Source organism: Macaca thibetana, chromosome 11 (assembly GCF_024542745.1).
Source record: "Macaca thibetana thibetana isolate TM-01 chromosome 11, ASM2454274v1, whole genome shotgun sequence".
Classification (NCBI taxonomy): Eukaryota; Metazoa; Chordata; class Mammalia; order Primates; family Cercopithecidae; genus Macaca; species Macaca thibetana.
In genome coordinates this window covers 114,392,859-114,405,349 of record NC_065588.1, presented here as the reverse complement: position 1 = coordinate 114,405,349, position 12,491 = coordinate 114,392,859, and the positions used below count along the sequence as shown (strand labels likewise).

Here is a 12,491-nt window from a genome sequence, read left to right as displayed (position 1 = left end):
ATTCAATATAAAACCAAAAGTATAGGTGGAGTTAACTTTTGCTGTGTCATACATACTGCTTGATTTTTATTGATTAGCAATGTGGGTCACTGCACCAAAAAACAGATGCTCTCAGCACTTGTATTATATCATTATGGTAGAAGGCTTTCTGCATTTACTGATGTGCCTTTATTTTTCCTTTGTCACTTTTTCTACCCAGGCCATGGAAATGCAAATTAAAAAACAGTTTCAGGACACTTGCAAAGTACAGACCAAACAGTATAAAGCACTCAAGAATCACCAGTTGGAAGTTACTCCAAAGAATGAGCACAAAACAATCTTAAAGACACTGAAAGATGAGCAGACAAGAAAACTTGCCATTTTGGCAGAGCAGTATGAACAGAGTATAAATGAAATGATGGCCTCTCAAGCGGTAAGTGGTTAGGTTTGGTGCCACGGCTTCAAGAGCTTTGGGAATCGAGAAAATCCAAGATCCAGCCTGTTGTTCCCAAGATGATTCTTGCACAAATTTAGGATATTGATGTTTTTCTGCCCAAAGGACTGAGGAAAGGACGACGCTGAATAAAGCCAAGCCAATGTGGATACTTGCTGGAGTGTCTTATAAGATGGAACTCAAGGAGTGACGTGCCACATCAGACCTGTGGCACATAGGGACTTTGAGGGCAAATGTGATAGATACCACATATGATATCATGTGTTCATTTATCAAAGATTTTACTGACTGCCCTCCTCCCAACTAATACCAGGCACAAATGAATAAGACAGTCCCTGCCCTTAGGGAGCCCACAGTCAAGTGAGGAAGACAGACACACAGACACACTCATGCATTAAACCTATTAAGCATCAGTGTTCAGCATTCTGCTGGACTCAGAGGGTGAGCTAGACAGACAATTTGTCAGTCAAGCCAGGTGGTCAGATAATGAAGCGGTAATAGTAAAACATGGTAAGTGGAGCCAGGCACGGTGGCTCAGGCCTGTAATCCCAGCGCTTTGGGAGGCCGAGGCAGGTGGATCACAAGGTCAGGAGTTCAGAACTAGGCTGACCAACATGGTGAAACCCTATCTCTACTAAAAATACAAAAATTAGCCGGGCGTGGTGGCAGGCACCTGTAGTCCCAGCTACTCAGGAGTCTGAGGCAGGAGAATCGCTTGAACCCGGGAGGCGGAGGTTGCAGTGAGCCGAGATCATGCCATTGCACTCCAGCCTGGGTGACAGAGCGAGACTCCATCTCTAAAAAAAAAGTAAGTGGTTTGAAATGGGAGGTACTGGGGGTCAGGGGAGAACAAGTAGGACTAACTAAGCTGGTCTAGGGAAATCTTCCTGGAGGGAGCCAAGAAACTTCAAGGAATTCATTGACATAAACCGATTCCTTGAAACCGGAACCTACATAGGCAAAGGTTCAAACAAAGGAAAGTATATGGAGACAGAAAGAACTTTGGTGTGAGCCCAAAGTTCAAGAAGGAAGATTGCAGGAACCTAGAATGGAGAGGTCATAAAGGGAGCTTGGGATGGAAGCTTGCTTGGCAATTCAGTGAAGATTTCCCAAGGAGATGAGTCTTAAAGAGTAATAGTTTACCAAATAGACATAAGAGAAAAAGTTATTCCTGACAGAGGATACAGTATATGCAAAGACTTAGAGGCCTGAAAGAGGATGACACATTTGAGAAACAATGAGTAATTGCTATGGCAAGAGTATAGGATGCTTGTTGAGGGAAAGTGGGAGGATAGTCAGGGTCAGAGCCTCAGAAGCCAGGAGTTTGGATGTTATTTTGTAAGCAATGGAGAGCTGTTGAACCCTGTTGTAAGAAGGAAAGTATAACTGGATCAGATTTGTGTTACAGAAAGATGTTGGCAGAAATGTGGCAAATATAGGTAAAAGGACCTGTTAGGAAGCCATTATAATAGTCCAGGAAAAAGATGATGAGAGAACATGCTAATGGAGATGGAGAGGAGTGGAGAAGGTTTTAAGAAATATTTAGGAGGCTGGGTGCGGTGGCTCACGCCTGTAATCCCAGCACTTTGGGAGGCTGAGGTGGGTGGATCATGAGGTCAGGAGATCGAGACCATCGTGGCTAACACGGTGAAACCTTGTCTCTACTAAAAATACAAAAAATTAGGCCGGGCGCGGTGGCTCACGCCTGTAATCCCAGCACTTTGGGAGGCCGAGGCAGGCGGATCATGAGGTCAGCAGATCGAGACCATCCTAGCTAACATGGTGAAACCCCGTCTCTACTAAAAATACAAAAAAATTAGCCGGGTGTGGTGGCGAACGCCTGTAGCCCCAGCTACTCGGGTACCTGAGGCAGGAGAATGGCATGAACCTGGGAGGCAGCGTTTGCATTGAGCCGAGATCGCGCCACTGCACTCCAGCCTGGGCGACAGAGCAAGACTCTGTCTCAAAAAAAAAAAAAAAAATTTAGCCAGGCGTAGTGCCGGGCACCTGTAGTCCCAGCTACTTGGGAGGCTGAGGAAGGAGAATGGTGTGAACCCAGGAGGCGGAGCTTGCAGTGAGCCAAGACCGCACCACTGTACTCCAGCCTGGGTGACAGAGCGAGACTCCATCTCAAAAAAAAAAAAAAAAAAAATTTAGGAGGCAAGAATGGAAATAACTTAGTGACCAATTTGAGAGGTTTGACAACAGAGTAGAATAGGTCATTATCTTGCCAAGCTAGAACAATAAAATAGTGAGTTTGTATGCCTGCCAGGATAATTGACTAAGCTGTAGACATGGTATCTGAGTTTCGTGGGTGTCCAGGTAGAGAGGTACAGAGGTACAGATAATGGAAACCTGTAGTTTAGGAGCAATTTCAAGATTAAAGGCAAAAAGCTAGACTTCATTGTTATGTGGGTGCACTTGTGGCTGGTAGGAATAGATGAGATCTGCTGCGGATGGGAGATATTCTTAGAGAGGAAAGAGCTAAGGACAGAGTCTGGTAGGCACCAACATTTGAGGGCTGAGTAGAAGTAGAACAAAAATGAATAATCAGAGACACAGGAAGGGAACCTGAAGAGAGCGTGTCACAGGAGCCGCAGTAGGGGTTTCTAACTGGCAGCATCACATGTTGCAGAGATCAATTAAAAGAATAAACTTTGAGGTGGTCGTTGGACCTAGCACTGGATTCGTCCATTGCTTGTCTCAGAGAATCAGTGGAGTGGTGGGACTGGGAAACATTATAGAGCATTGGATGAGGGATTATAAAGTGAAATCCAAATGGTAGGTGAGACCGCTTTTCCCAGATCCTCATCAATGAAGGAAAAGAGAACAAGAGCTGTAGCAAAAGGAGGAGAGAGTTGAAGAAAGACTTCTGTTAGTTGGGAGAGGCTTAAGCATGCATGTTCTTAGGCTGAGGATGGGAGCTAGTGCATTCATCTATTCATCCATCCAGCAAGTATTCACTGAGTGCCTACATGATGTACCAGGCATCTGGAGATACTATGGTGGATAAGACAGTCATGGATCACGTCTTCATGGAGTTTATGGAAGCATGGAGGAAACAGACATTGGAAAAGTCTACTCCATGTAATGGCAGAGCAAGAGCAAGGTGCCAACAGAGTACAAACAGGAGAGCTCGCCTGGTCTGGAGAGTCAGGAGAGGCCTCCCTGGCACAATGGCTGTGTAGGCTGAGGAACCTACACATGAGGAACACATGTGTGAACATGGGGAAGGCAGTGGCACTTCGGAAGAATTCACAGAAATCTATTATGTTTGGGATGTAGGGAACTAGGAGAGGACTAACGTGAGAACAAGACTGGAGGGGTAAACAGGCTGGGTCACGTAGGGGCTTTCAGGCTTTGGTAAGAATTTTTGTCTTTATCCGAAACAGTGAAAAGCCGTTGGAGAGTATTAAGCAGGGAGTGACATCAGATTTGTGTTTCTGAACCATCACTCTGGTGACATGGAGAATGGCTTGGGAGATGGGAAGAATGGATATTAGGAGATGATTTGTGAAGTTACTTTTACCCGGGGTACGAGGGAGTGGGAGCTAGACTAGAAAAGGGGCAGTCGGGATGAAGGGGAAAGTTACTAAATTTGGTGGGAGGTAGAATTGAGAGTACTTAATGACAGGTTGAATGTAGACAGTCCAGTGTCCCTGGTTTGAACAAAACAGTAGATGATGGGTGGGCATGGTGGCTCACGCCTGTAATCCTAGCACTTTGGGAAGCCAAGGCTGGCAGATCACCTGAGGTCAGGAGCTCGAGACCAGCCTGGCCAACATGGCAAAACCCTATCTCTACTAAAAATACAAAAATTAGCCGGGCGTGGTAGTGCACACTTGCGTAATCCCAGCTACTTGGGAGACTGAGGCGGGAGAATTGCTTGTACTCAGGAGGCAGAGGTTGCAGTGAGCCAAGATCATGCCACTGCACTCCAGCCTGGGTGACAGAGTGAGACTCTGTCTCAAAAAAAAACAAAAATGCCGGGCACAGTGGCTCACGCCTGTAATCCCAGCACTTTGGGAGGCCGAGACGGGTGGATCATGAGGTTAGGAGATGGAGACCATCCTAGCTAACATGGCGAAACCCTGTCCCTACTAAAAATACAAAAAATTAGCCAGGCGTGGTGGCGGGCGCCTGTAGTCCCAGCTACTTGGGAGGCTGAGGCAGGAGAATGGCGTGAACCCAGGAGGTAGAGCTTGCAGTGAGCCAGGATCGCGCCACTGCACTCCAGCCTGGGCGACAGAGCCAGACTCCATCTCAAAAATAAACAGTAGACGATGGTCTACCTATATTTACCTATATGGTAAAAAAGGAAGTGGAACAGATTGGGGAGTGGGAAGGAAAAGGTGATGTGTTGGCTGTGTGGAGCCTGAGAGTCTGGGAAGCATCCAGGGGAGGATGTCTCTAGTAGACTAGAGGAGCTCGTCTGGACCTCAGAAGGAAAGTCTGAAATAGAGGTTTAGTGTGGGAGTCATTTGCACATATGTAGATGGTAAATGAGGCTTTTGAAATAGATGAGATTCTTAGGAAGAGCGGTTAGAGGAAGAAGAGGGCCCAAGACAAAGACCTTAGGAACACTCGCATTTAAGGGCCAGGTAGGTAAGGACTACTGGCAGGGGAATAGGCAGGGAAGACAAAAACCAAGAAGTTGTGGTATCTCAGAAGACAAAGATTTCAAGAAGGAAGGGGCAGTCGGCAATACCAGATGCTGCTGGAAGGTCAGGTAACGGACCACTTCCAGACCATCATGGGTTACCTCAATGTGAGCGGTAGAAGTAGAGGGTTAGGATCAGAATGAGTGCGAGGAAAGGAGTGGAGAGAGAGGTGAAAGGCAAAGAGAAGGAAGAAGTTGATAAGAGATGTAGAGGTTGATAGGGTTTTTGTCTTGTTACTCTTTATATTCTCAGCATCTGCAACAATGTGTGGCATACAGCCAGCGTTCAATGAATGTTTGTTATATAAAATGGGAGAGACTAAGCACAGTGGCTCATGCCTGTAATCCCAACACTTTGTGGGAAAGGTCACCTGAGGCCAAGAATTCTTGACCAGCCTGGGCAGCATAGCAAGACCCTGTCTCTACAAAAAATACAAAAATTAGCCAGGCATGGTGGCACATGCCTGTAGTCCCAGTGACTTGGGAGGCTCAAGCCCAGGAGTTCAAAGCTGCAGTGAGCTATGATCACACCACTGCACTCCAGCCTGGGCAACACAACAAGACTGGGACTCTTAAAAAAAATAAATAAGATGAGAGAGAACAGGATCAGAAATAGAGGTCAATGATTACCCTCGAATAAAAGGAGAGAAATGCCCTTTCTTCTGAGACAGGGAGAAGATAAGTGTGTGATCATTACAGTATCCTTCACTGACTACTTACCATGTGGCAAGTACAATGGTAAATATCTCGTAAGTGTTACCTCATTTCATTTTTGTGAAACCCCTTGGAAGTAGTTACCGTTTTGACCCTAATTTACCTGTGAGGAAACTGAAGTTCACTGAAGTAAAGCAACTTGCTTAGGACAGGAGTTGGCAAACTTTGTCTGTAAAGGGACAGATAGTAATTAACTTTGTGAACCACAGGGTCTCTGTCATAGCTACTCAGCTTTGCCATTGTAGCACAAACGCAGCCATAGACAAAACATAAATTAATGAGTATTAGCAGTGTCCAATAAAACTTTATTTACGGCCGAGCGAAATGGGTCATGCCTGTATTCTCAGCACTTTGGGAGGCCGAGGCAGGGGGATCGCCTGAGGTCAGGAGTTCGAGACCAGCCTGGCCAACCTGGTGAAACCTCGTCTCTACTAAAAATACAAAAAAATTAGCTAGGCATGGTGGCGCGTGCCTGTAATCCCAGCTACTCAGGAGGCTGAGGCAGGAGAGTCGCTTCAACCAGGGAGTTGGAGGTTGCAGTGAGCCAAGATCACGCCACAGCACTCCAGCCTAGTGACACAGTGAGACTCCATCTCAAAATATATATATATATTTATAAAAACAGGCACCAGGCTAGATTTGGCCCATGGGCTGTAGTGTGCCAACCCCTGGCTTGGGGGTAAGGGGGAAGGTCACATACCTAACTAGTGGTGGAGCTAGGATTTGAACCCATCTTGGGGGAAATCTGTACGCCTATATGCTTGACTGCTACTACATTATATTGCCTCTTATCATATATTTTTCCTCAGTGTAAGCCACTGTAAAGAATAGACATATTCACCTATACTCTTATAAAATTTTTAATGGAGCCGGGCACGGTGGCTCACACCTATAATCCCGGTATTTTGGGAGGCCGAGGCAGGCGGATCACCTGAGTTCAGGAGTTTGAGACCAGCCTGGCCAACATGGTGAAATGCCATCTCTATTAAAAATACAAAAATTTAGCTGGGCCTGGTGGCACTTACCTGTAATCCTACTCAGGAGGCTGAGGCAGGAGAATCACTTGAACCTGGGAGACAGAGGTTGCAGTGAGCTGAGATCACACCACTGCACTCAGCCTGGGCAACAGAGTGAGACTGTCTCAAAAAGCAAGGAAAAACAACTTTTTAATGGATTTGATGTGTGTAACCTTGGGTGATAAATACTAAATCCTGTAATATCTGATTTCTAGCACTGGGCCGTCAGAGTCGGAGCTGGTACAGAACAATGGTACCAGTTACTGATAATAATAATAGCATGCCAGAAATAAAAGGAAATGGAGATGTTCTGAATGTTTAAAGATGTTTCGATGGTCTAAACTGACCATAGAATGAACCTCTCACCCACTTAGCCGGGGCGTACAGCAACTAATGCAGACAAGTGGAATAGGACTTCCACTTCCTTCACTGATAAGGAACCTCCCATATCAAGAGGGAATCAATAACAGCCTTCACTGGGAGCCAGTAAATCCTTTGGCATTTACCTGTGAGTCTGTTCCTGCCAAAGACTATGTATTGTGTCTAATGTCTCTTATCCCTTCATTCCTTACTGGGAAAATGAGAACTATCTGTCCTCTTTAAGGGTTTTAATGAAACCTGGTTAGGATAAATTTTTAGACGGTACCTTGGAAATATTACATAATTTATTTTATGTTCCTTTAATCTCTATAGTATGTTTCTCCAGAAGTACTAAAAGAAGACACGTGCAAATAACTATCTAAAACTATTTTCTTTTTTTTTTTTTTTTTTGAGGCAGAGTCTCGCTCTGTCGCCCAGGCTGGAGTGCACTGGCACTATCTGGGCTCACTGCAAGCTCCACCTCCCAGGTTCACACCATTCTCCTGCCTCAGCCTCCCGAGTAGATGGGACTACAGGCACCCGCCAGCACACCCGGCTAATTCTTTGTATTTTTAGTAGAGATGGGGTTTCACCATGTTAGCCAGGATGGTCTCGATCTCCTGACCTCGTGATCTGCCGGCCTTGGTCTCCCAAAGTGCTGGGATTACAGGCTTGAGTCACCATGCCCGGCCCTTTTAAAACTGTTTTAATATAACATTTTGAAAAGTAATTTTTCAATCAAGATATGTATATTGTCACAAACTGTACATAAGGTGGAGAATAAGTATCTTGGAAAAGTGGTCAATATGGAAACACAGATAAGCTCAGGGTAGATGGACTGATTCAAGGGTTCTAATCTCAGTTCTCAGCCAAACTGAGGGCCTGCCAAAATTGGACCAAACCAAGCCTGTGACCAGGGGTCATCATTCCTAAACACTGTTCTGCTGATGGTCCGAAGCCTTCAACTCTGCTTTGAGAAGTTGGCACTTCTACTTGGTTCTTTCTCCACGCAGGATCTGGGTATCTTGTATAAGACAAAGTTCAGGCATTGCTTCAAAGCAGTTATGCCTCCTAAAATTATCAAGGGTACCTACCCTCTGTGGGGAAAAGATTTTTTCTTTTTATGAGACAAAGTCTGTCTCCCAAGCTGGAGTGCAGTGCTGTGATCATAGCCCACTGCAGCCTCGAACTCCTGGGTTCAAGAGATTCTTCTGCCTCAGCCTCCCAAAGTAGCTGGGACTACAGGCACATGCCACCATGCCTGGCTAGTTTTTAAAAAAATCTTTGTATAGATGGGGCTCTCACAATATTGCCTAGGCTAGTATTGAACGCCAGGCCTCAAGCAATCCTCACACCCTGGCCTCCCAAAGCAGTGAGATAACAGAGGTGAGCCAGCAGCCAGGGAAGAGATTTTGAACCACTTGGAGTTTTGGATTGGCTGGCTAGCAAGGTAACTTTTATAGCCGACAACAGGTGCCACCATTACTACTTGGAGCATAACAGTACTGTGGTATATCCCTCAAGTTTTATGGAAATTGGATTCATTTTTTTAGAGTTAAGCGTATCTAAATGATTTTAGGGTTAAAGATCTTGAAATAAGGACATGATCAGTTGAAACCAAAATAATGATAACTGCTACTATTTCTTGAACACTTGTAATGCATTGAGAACCGTGCCTAGGATTTTATATGAATTCTTTCATTTAATCTTCCCGCCAATCTCAGACAATAGGAACTATTCTTGTTATTTTCTTGAGGATGAAACACATGAGATCTAGCGAGGTAGGTAATATGCCAAGGTGTAACACACACAAGTGGATGGTATAGCTATAATTCAAGCCCAGGAGCCTACCTCCAAAGCCCGCAGTTGTAACCTTCCTGACGCCTGCTGCTGTGGTTTCAGACCGCACTGAAAAGAATGTGTTTGGTACGTTGTAGCCCACTGGGCAGACTTGACTGGTTTTGATTCCTAACTCAGATGTACCCAGAGCATCTCTGTTTTTGAGGGGGGAACCAATTTCAATCCAAGTGAGGAAGCCTCTTCCAGTAGTCACCAGGGGCTGTAGGCCACCAAGGGCCATAGGCAAGGGTGCATGACCGTGTGTGTCTTCTGTGCCCACAGTTACGGCTAGATGAGGCTCAAGAAGCAGAATGCCAGGCCTTGAGGCTACAGCTCCAGCAGGAAATGGAGCTGCTCAACGCCTACCAGAGCAAAATCAAGATGCAAACAGAGGCACAACATGAGCGTGAGCTCCAGAAGCTAGAGCAGAGGGTGTCTCTGCGCAGAGCACATCTTGAGCAGAAGGTATGAGAGCGTTACCGGGTCCCATGCCACTGGGTGGAAGGGCAGAAGGTATGAGAGCGTTACCGGGGCCCATGCCACTGGGTGGAAGGGCAGAAGGTATGAGAGCGTTACCGGGGTCCCATGCCACTGGGTGGAAGGGCAGAAGGTATGAGGGCATTACCGGGGGTCCCATGCCACTGGGTGGAAGGGCAGAAGGTATGAGAGCGTTACCGGGGTCCCATGCCACTGGGTGAAAGGGGGCGTGGCTCAGGGAACTGCCGTCTATGCAGCCTGCCTTAGTTGGAGATTAAACTGGGCACTTTTCACTTATCTGCTTTATGCTACTGGTACCCTTGTGAGGTAGGCACTGTTCCCATTCTGCAGGCCGAAACACCAAGGCACGCATGTCTGACCCCACATCCTAAGTCTTTCTGCTACTCTGCTAGGAAACCCTCAACGTTCCCAGCCAAAGGAATGGCGTGGGTTGCTTGGGGGGATTGATGTGACACCTGAAAGGTACTGTGAGCTGATAGCAGGGCTGCCAAATGGCACGAGGAAGCCAAATGTATAATAGATTTGACTTTTCAGCTATTTTTAAACCGAGAGAAATCACCAGCAGGGCTCTTTAAAAAAAAAATTAAAATGATGATAGGCTGATATTGCCATGCATAATAAATGTTATCCCAACTGAAATATGCATTGCTTTAGATATTCTGAGGAATATGAAGTAGCAAAGATTTCATGAGGCATCTCAAAGCTGTTAAGCATTTATTTGCTTAACCAGTTATTTGCACTTTCTTCCAGTAGTTCCCTGAGACCAACATAACAGACTATTTTCCCAGCTCCTGTTCTAGAACTAAATTACTAATGACCCAGGAGGCATTTGGCTCTCTGTGGGAAAGCAGCACAATCCAATTGTGCTTGAGTGTCTTTTAGCTTCTCCTGAGCCATCCCCTCACACAGGACACTGACCTAGATCCGCCCAGCTGCTGGGCTTGCTAGAATGGCATTGCCAGCCCCAGGTGGACCCCAGACATTTTTATTCTTGTGAGCAAGTTTTAAATATAATGATTTAGATGCATTGATCACAGGACTCGGCCAGCCTTCCTCGGTCCTTCCTTAGTTCTTGTGTGTGTGTGCACTTCATGTGTGTGCCTATATGTGTGTGCACGTCATGTGGGTGCCTGTTAGGAGATGCTTTCCATTAAGAACTGCATTGTGCTTGTTTCAGATTGAAGAGGAGCTGGCTGCCCTTCAGAAGGAACGCAGCGAGAGAATAAAGAACCTATTGGAAAGGCAAGAGCGAGAGATTGAAACTTTTGACATGGAGAGCCTCAGAATGGGATTTGGGAATTTGGTTACATTAGATTTTCCTAAGGAGGACTATAGATGAGATTAAATTTTTTGCCATTTACAAAAAAAAAAAGAAAAGAAAACAGAAAAAAATTCAGACCCTGCAAAACCACATTCCCCATTTTAACGGGCGTTGCTCTCACTCTCTCTCTCTCTTACTCTTACTGACATCGTGTCGGACTAGTGCCTGTTTATTCTTACTCCATCAGGGGCCCCCTTCCTCCCCCGTGTCAACTTTCAGTGCTGGCCAAAACCTGGCCGTCTCTTCTATTCATAGTACACGTCACAGTATTGATGTGATTCAAAATGTTTCAGTGAAAACTTTGGAGACAGTTTTAACAAAACCAATAAACCAACAACAAAAAAAATGGATGTATATTGCTTTAAGCAATCACTCATTACCACCAATCTGTGAAAGTAAAGCAAAAAAAAATAATAATAAATGCCAAGGGGGAGAGAGACACAATATCCGCAGCCTTACACCTTAACTAGCTGCTGCATTATTTTATTTTATTTTATTTTTTTGGTATTTATTCATCAGGAATAAAAAAAAAAACAAAGTTTTATTAAAGATTGAAAATTTGATACATTTTACAGAAACTAATTGTGATGTACATATCAGTGGTGACATATTATTACTTTTTGGGGGATGGGGGGTGGGTGGGGTGAAGAGATCTTGTGATTTTTAAGAACCTGCTGGCAAGAGTTTAACTTGTCTTCAGCATATTCTGATTGTATCATAATCATTTTCTGCTGTTGCAGAGGATGTGAATACACTTAAAGGAGCTCACAGAATCCCAGTAGCACAAATTGGGCTTTGGCAAATCGTGTATTTTGTGTATAGAAGGAATTTAAGGAGAGGTATTACTTATTTTCATATTGTATTTTAACTGTTTCTCTGATCAAATTTTTTTACTTCCTCCTCCTGTTCCTCCCCACCTCCCTCCTTTTCCAATTCAGTATTTGGAGTTCAACACTGTCTCTCAATCAGATCATCTTGATCTTTTTCTTTACTTCCCTTCCCCTTCCTAAGTCCCATTTCTTGGTCATAAATATTGCATTATTCACACTTTCAAACTGTGTATTTTCTTACAATAAAAAATGATGAAAAAAAAAAAAGGCTTTACTTCTTTTGCATGCACTTTAAAAACAAAACAAAACATTTTTCAGGTTCCAAGGAAGAGCATGATAACTGTCAGAGCTTTTAATTATATTTGTAAATAAAAGTGTTCATCACATCGCCTTGCTGTGTTATTGTAGCAGGAGGTTTCCCTTCTAGGTTCACCAGTGCACAATTCAGAGGGACAGCCACCCTCGTGAAACTGTTCTCCACAGCCTCGGTGAGTCAAAGAGGAGCCATTCAAGACTTTCAGGTAAAGCTGCGTCTTCCAAGTTCTTCTATGGGGCCGAAGATAGCATTGCACCATTCAATGTGGGCTCATGGTCAACGGCACCTTTCTGTCCTAAAGAATAGAAGGCATCCGCGCGCGCGCGCGCACACACACACACACACACACACACACACACACACACACACAACCCCCCACGCGCCAGTCGTGCATAGAAGCATGCATTGCTGAAGAGAGAAATTGGGCACCCTTAAAGGAAAGCAGGCTGGGGAGAAGGCACCATAACCAAATATTTGAAATGATCCCATGTAATATTAGACCCC

At 45.0% G+C, this 12,491-nt stretch overlaps 2 protein-coding genes across 7 annotated transcripts in view; one reads left to right on the top strand and one right to left on the bottom strand.

The window, feature by feature from the left end:
- Window positions 1-12,057, top strand: part of TAOK3 (TAO kinase 3) — a 230,835-nt gene extending 218,778 nt beyond the window's left edge. For all 6 annotated transcript variants that reach the window (XM_050747905.1, XM_050747901.1, XM_050747900.1 and 3 more), the window contains 3 exons: window positions 200-412; window positions 9,305-9,487; window positions 10,698-12,057. In XM_050747905.1, coding sequence (XP_050603862.1) covers window positions 200-412; window positions 9,305-9,487; window positions 10,698-10,859 — 558 coding nt within the window. In that variant the 3' untranslated portion in view covers window positions 10,860-12,057. The remainder of the gene's footprint in view (window positions 1-199; window positions 413-9,304; window positions 9,488-10,697) is intronic.
- The window catches only part of SUDS3 (SDS3 homolog, SIN3A corepressor complex component), a 1,028,644-nt gene that overhangs the window by 264,682 nt on the left and 751,471 nt on the right, over window positions 1-12,491 (bottom strand). The gene's annotated exons all lie outside the window — the stretch shown is intronic.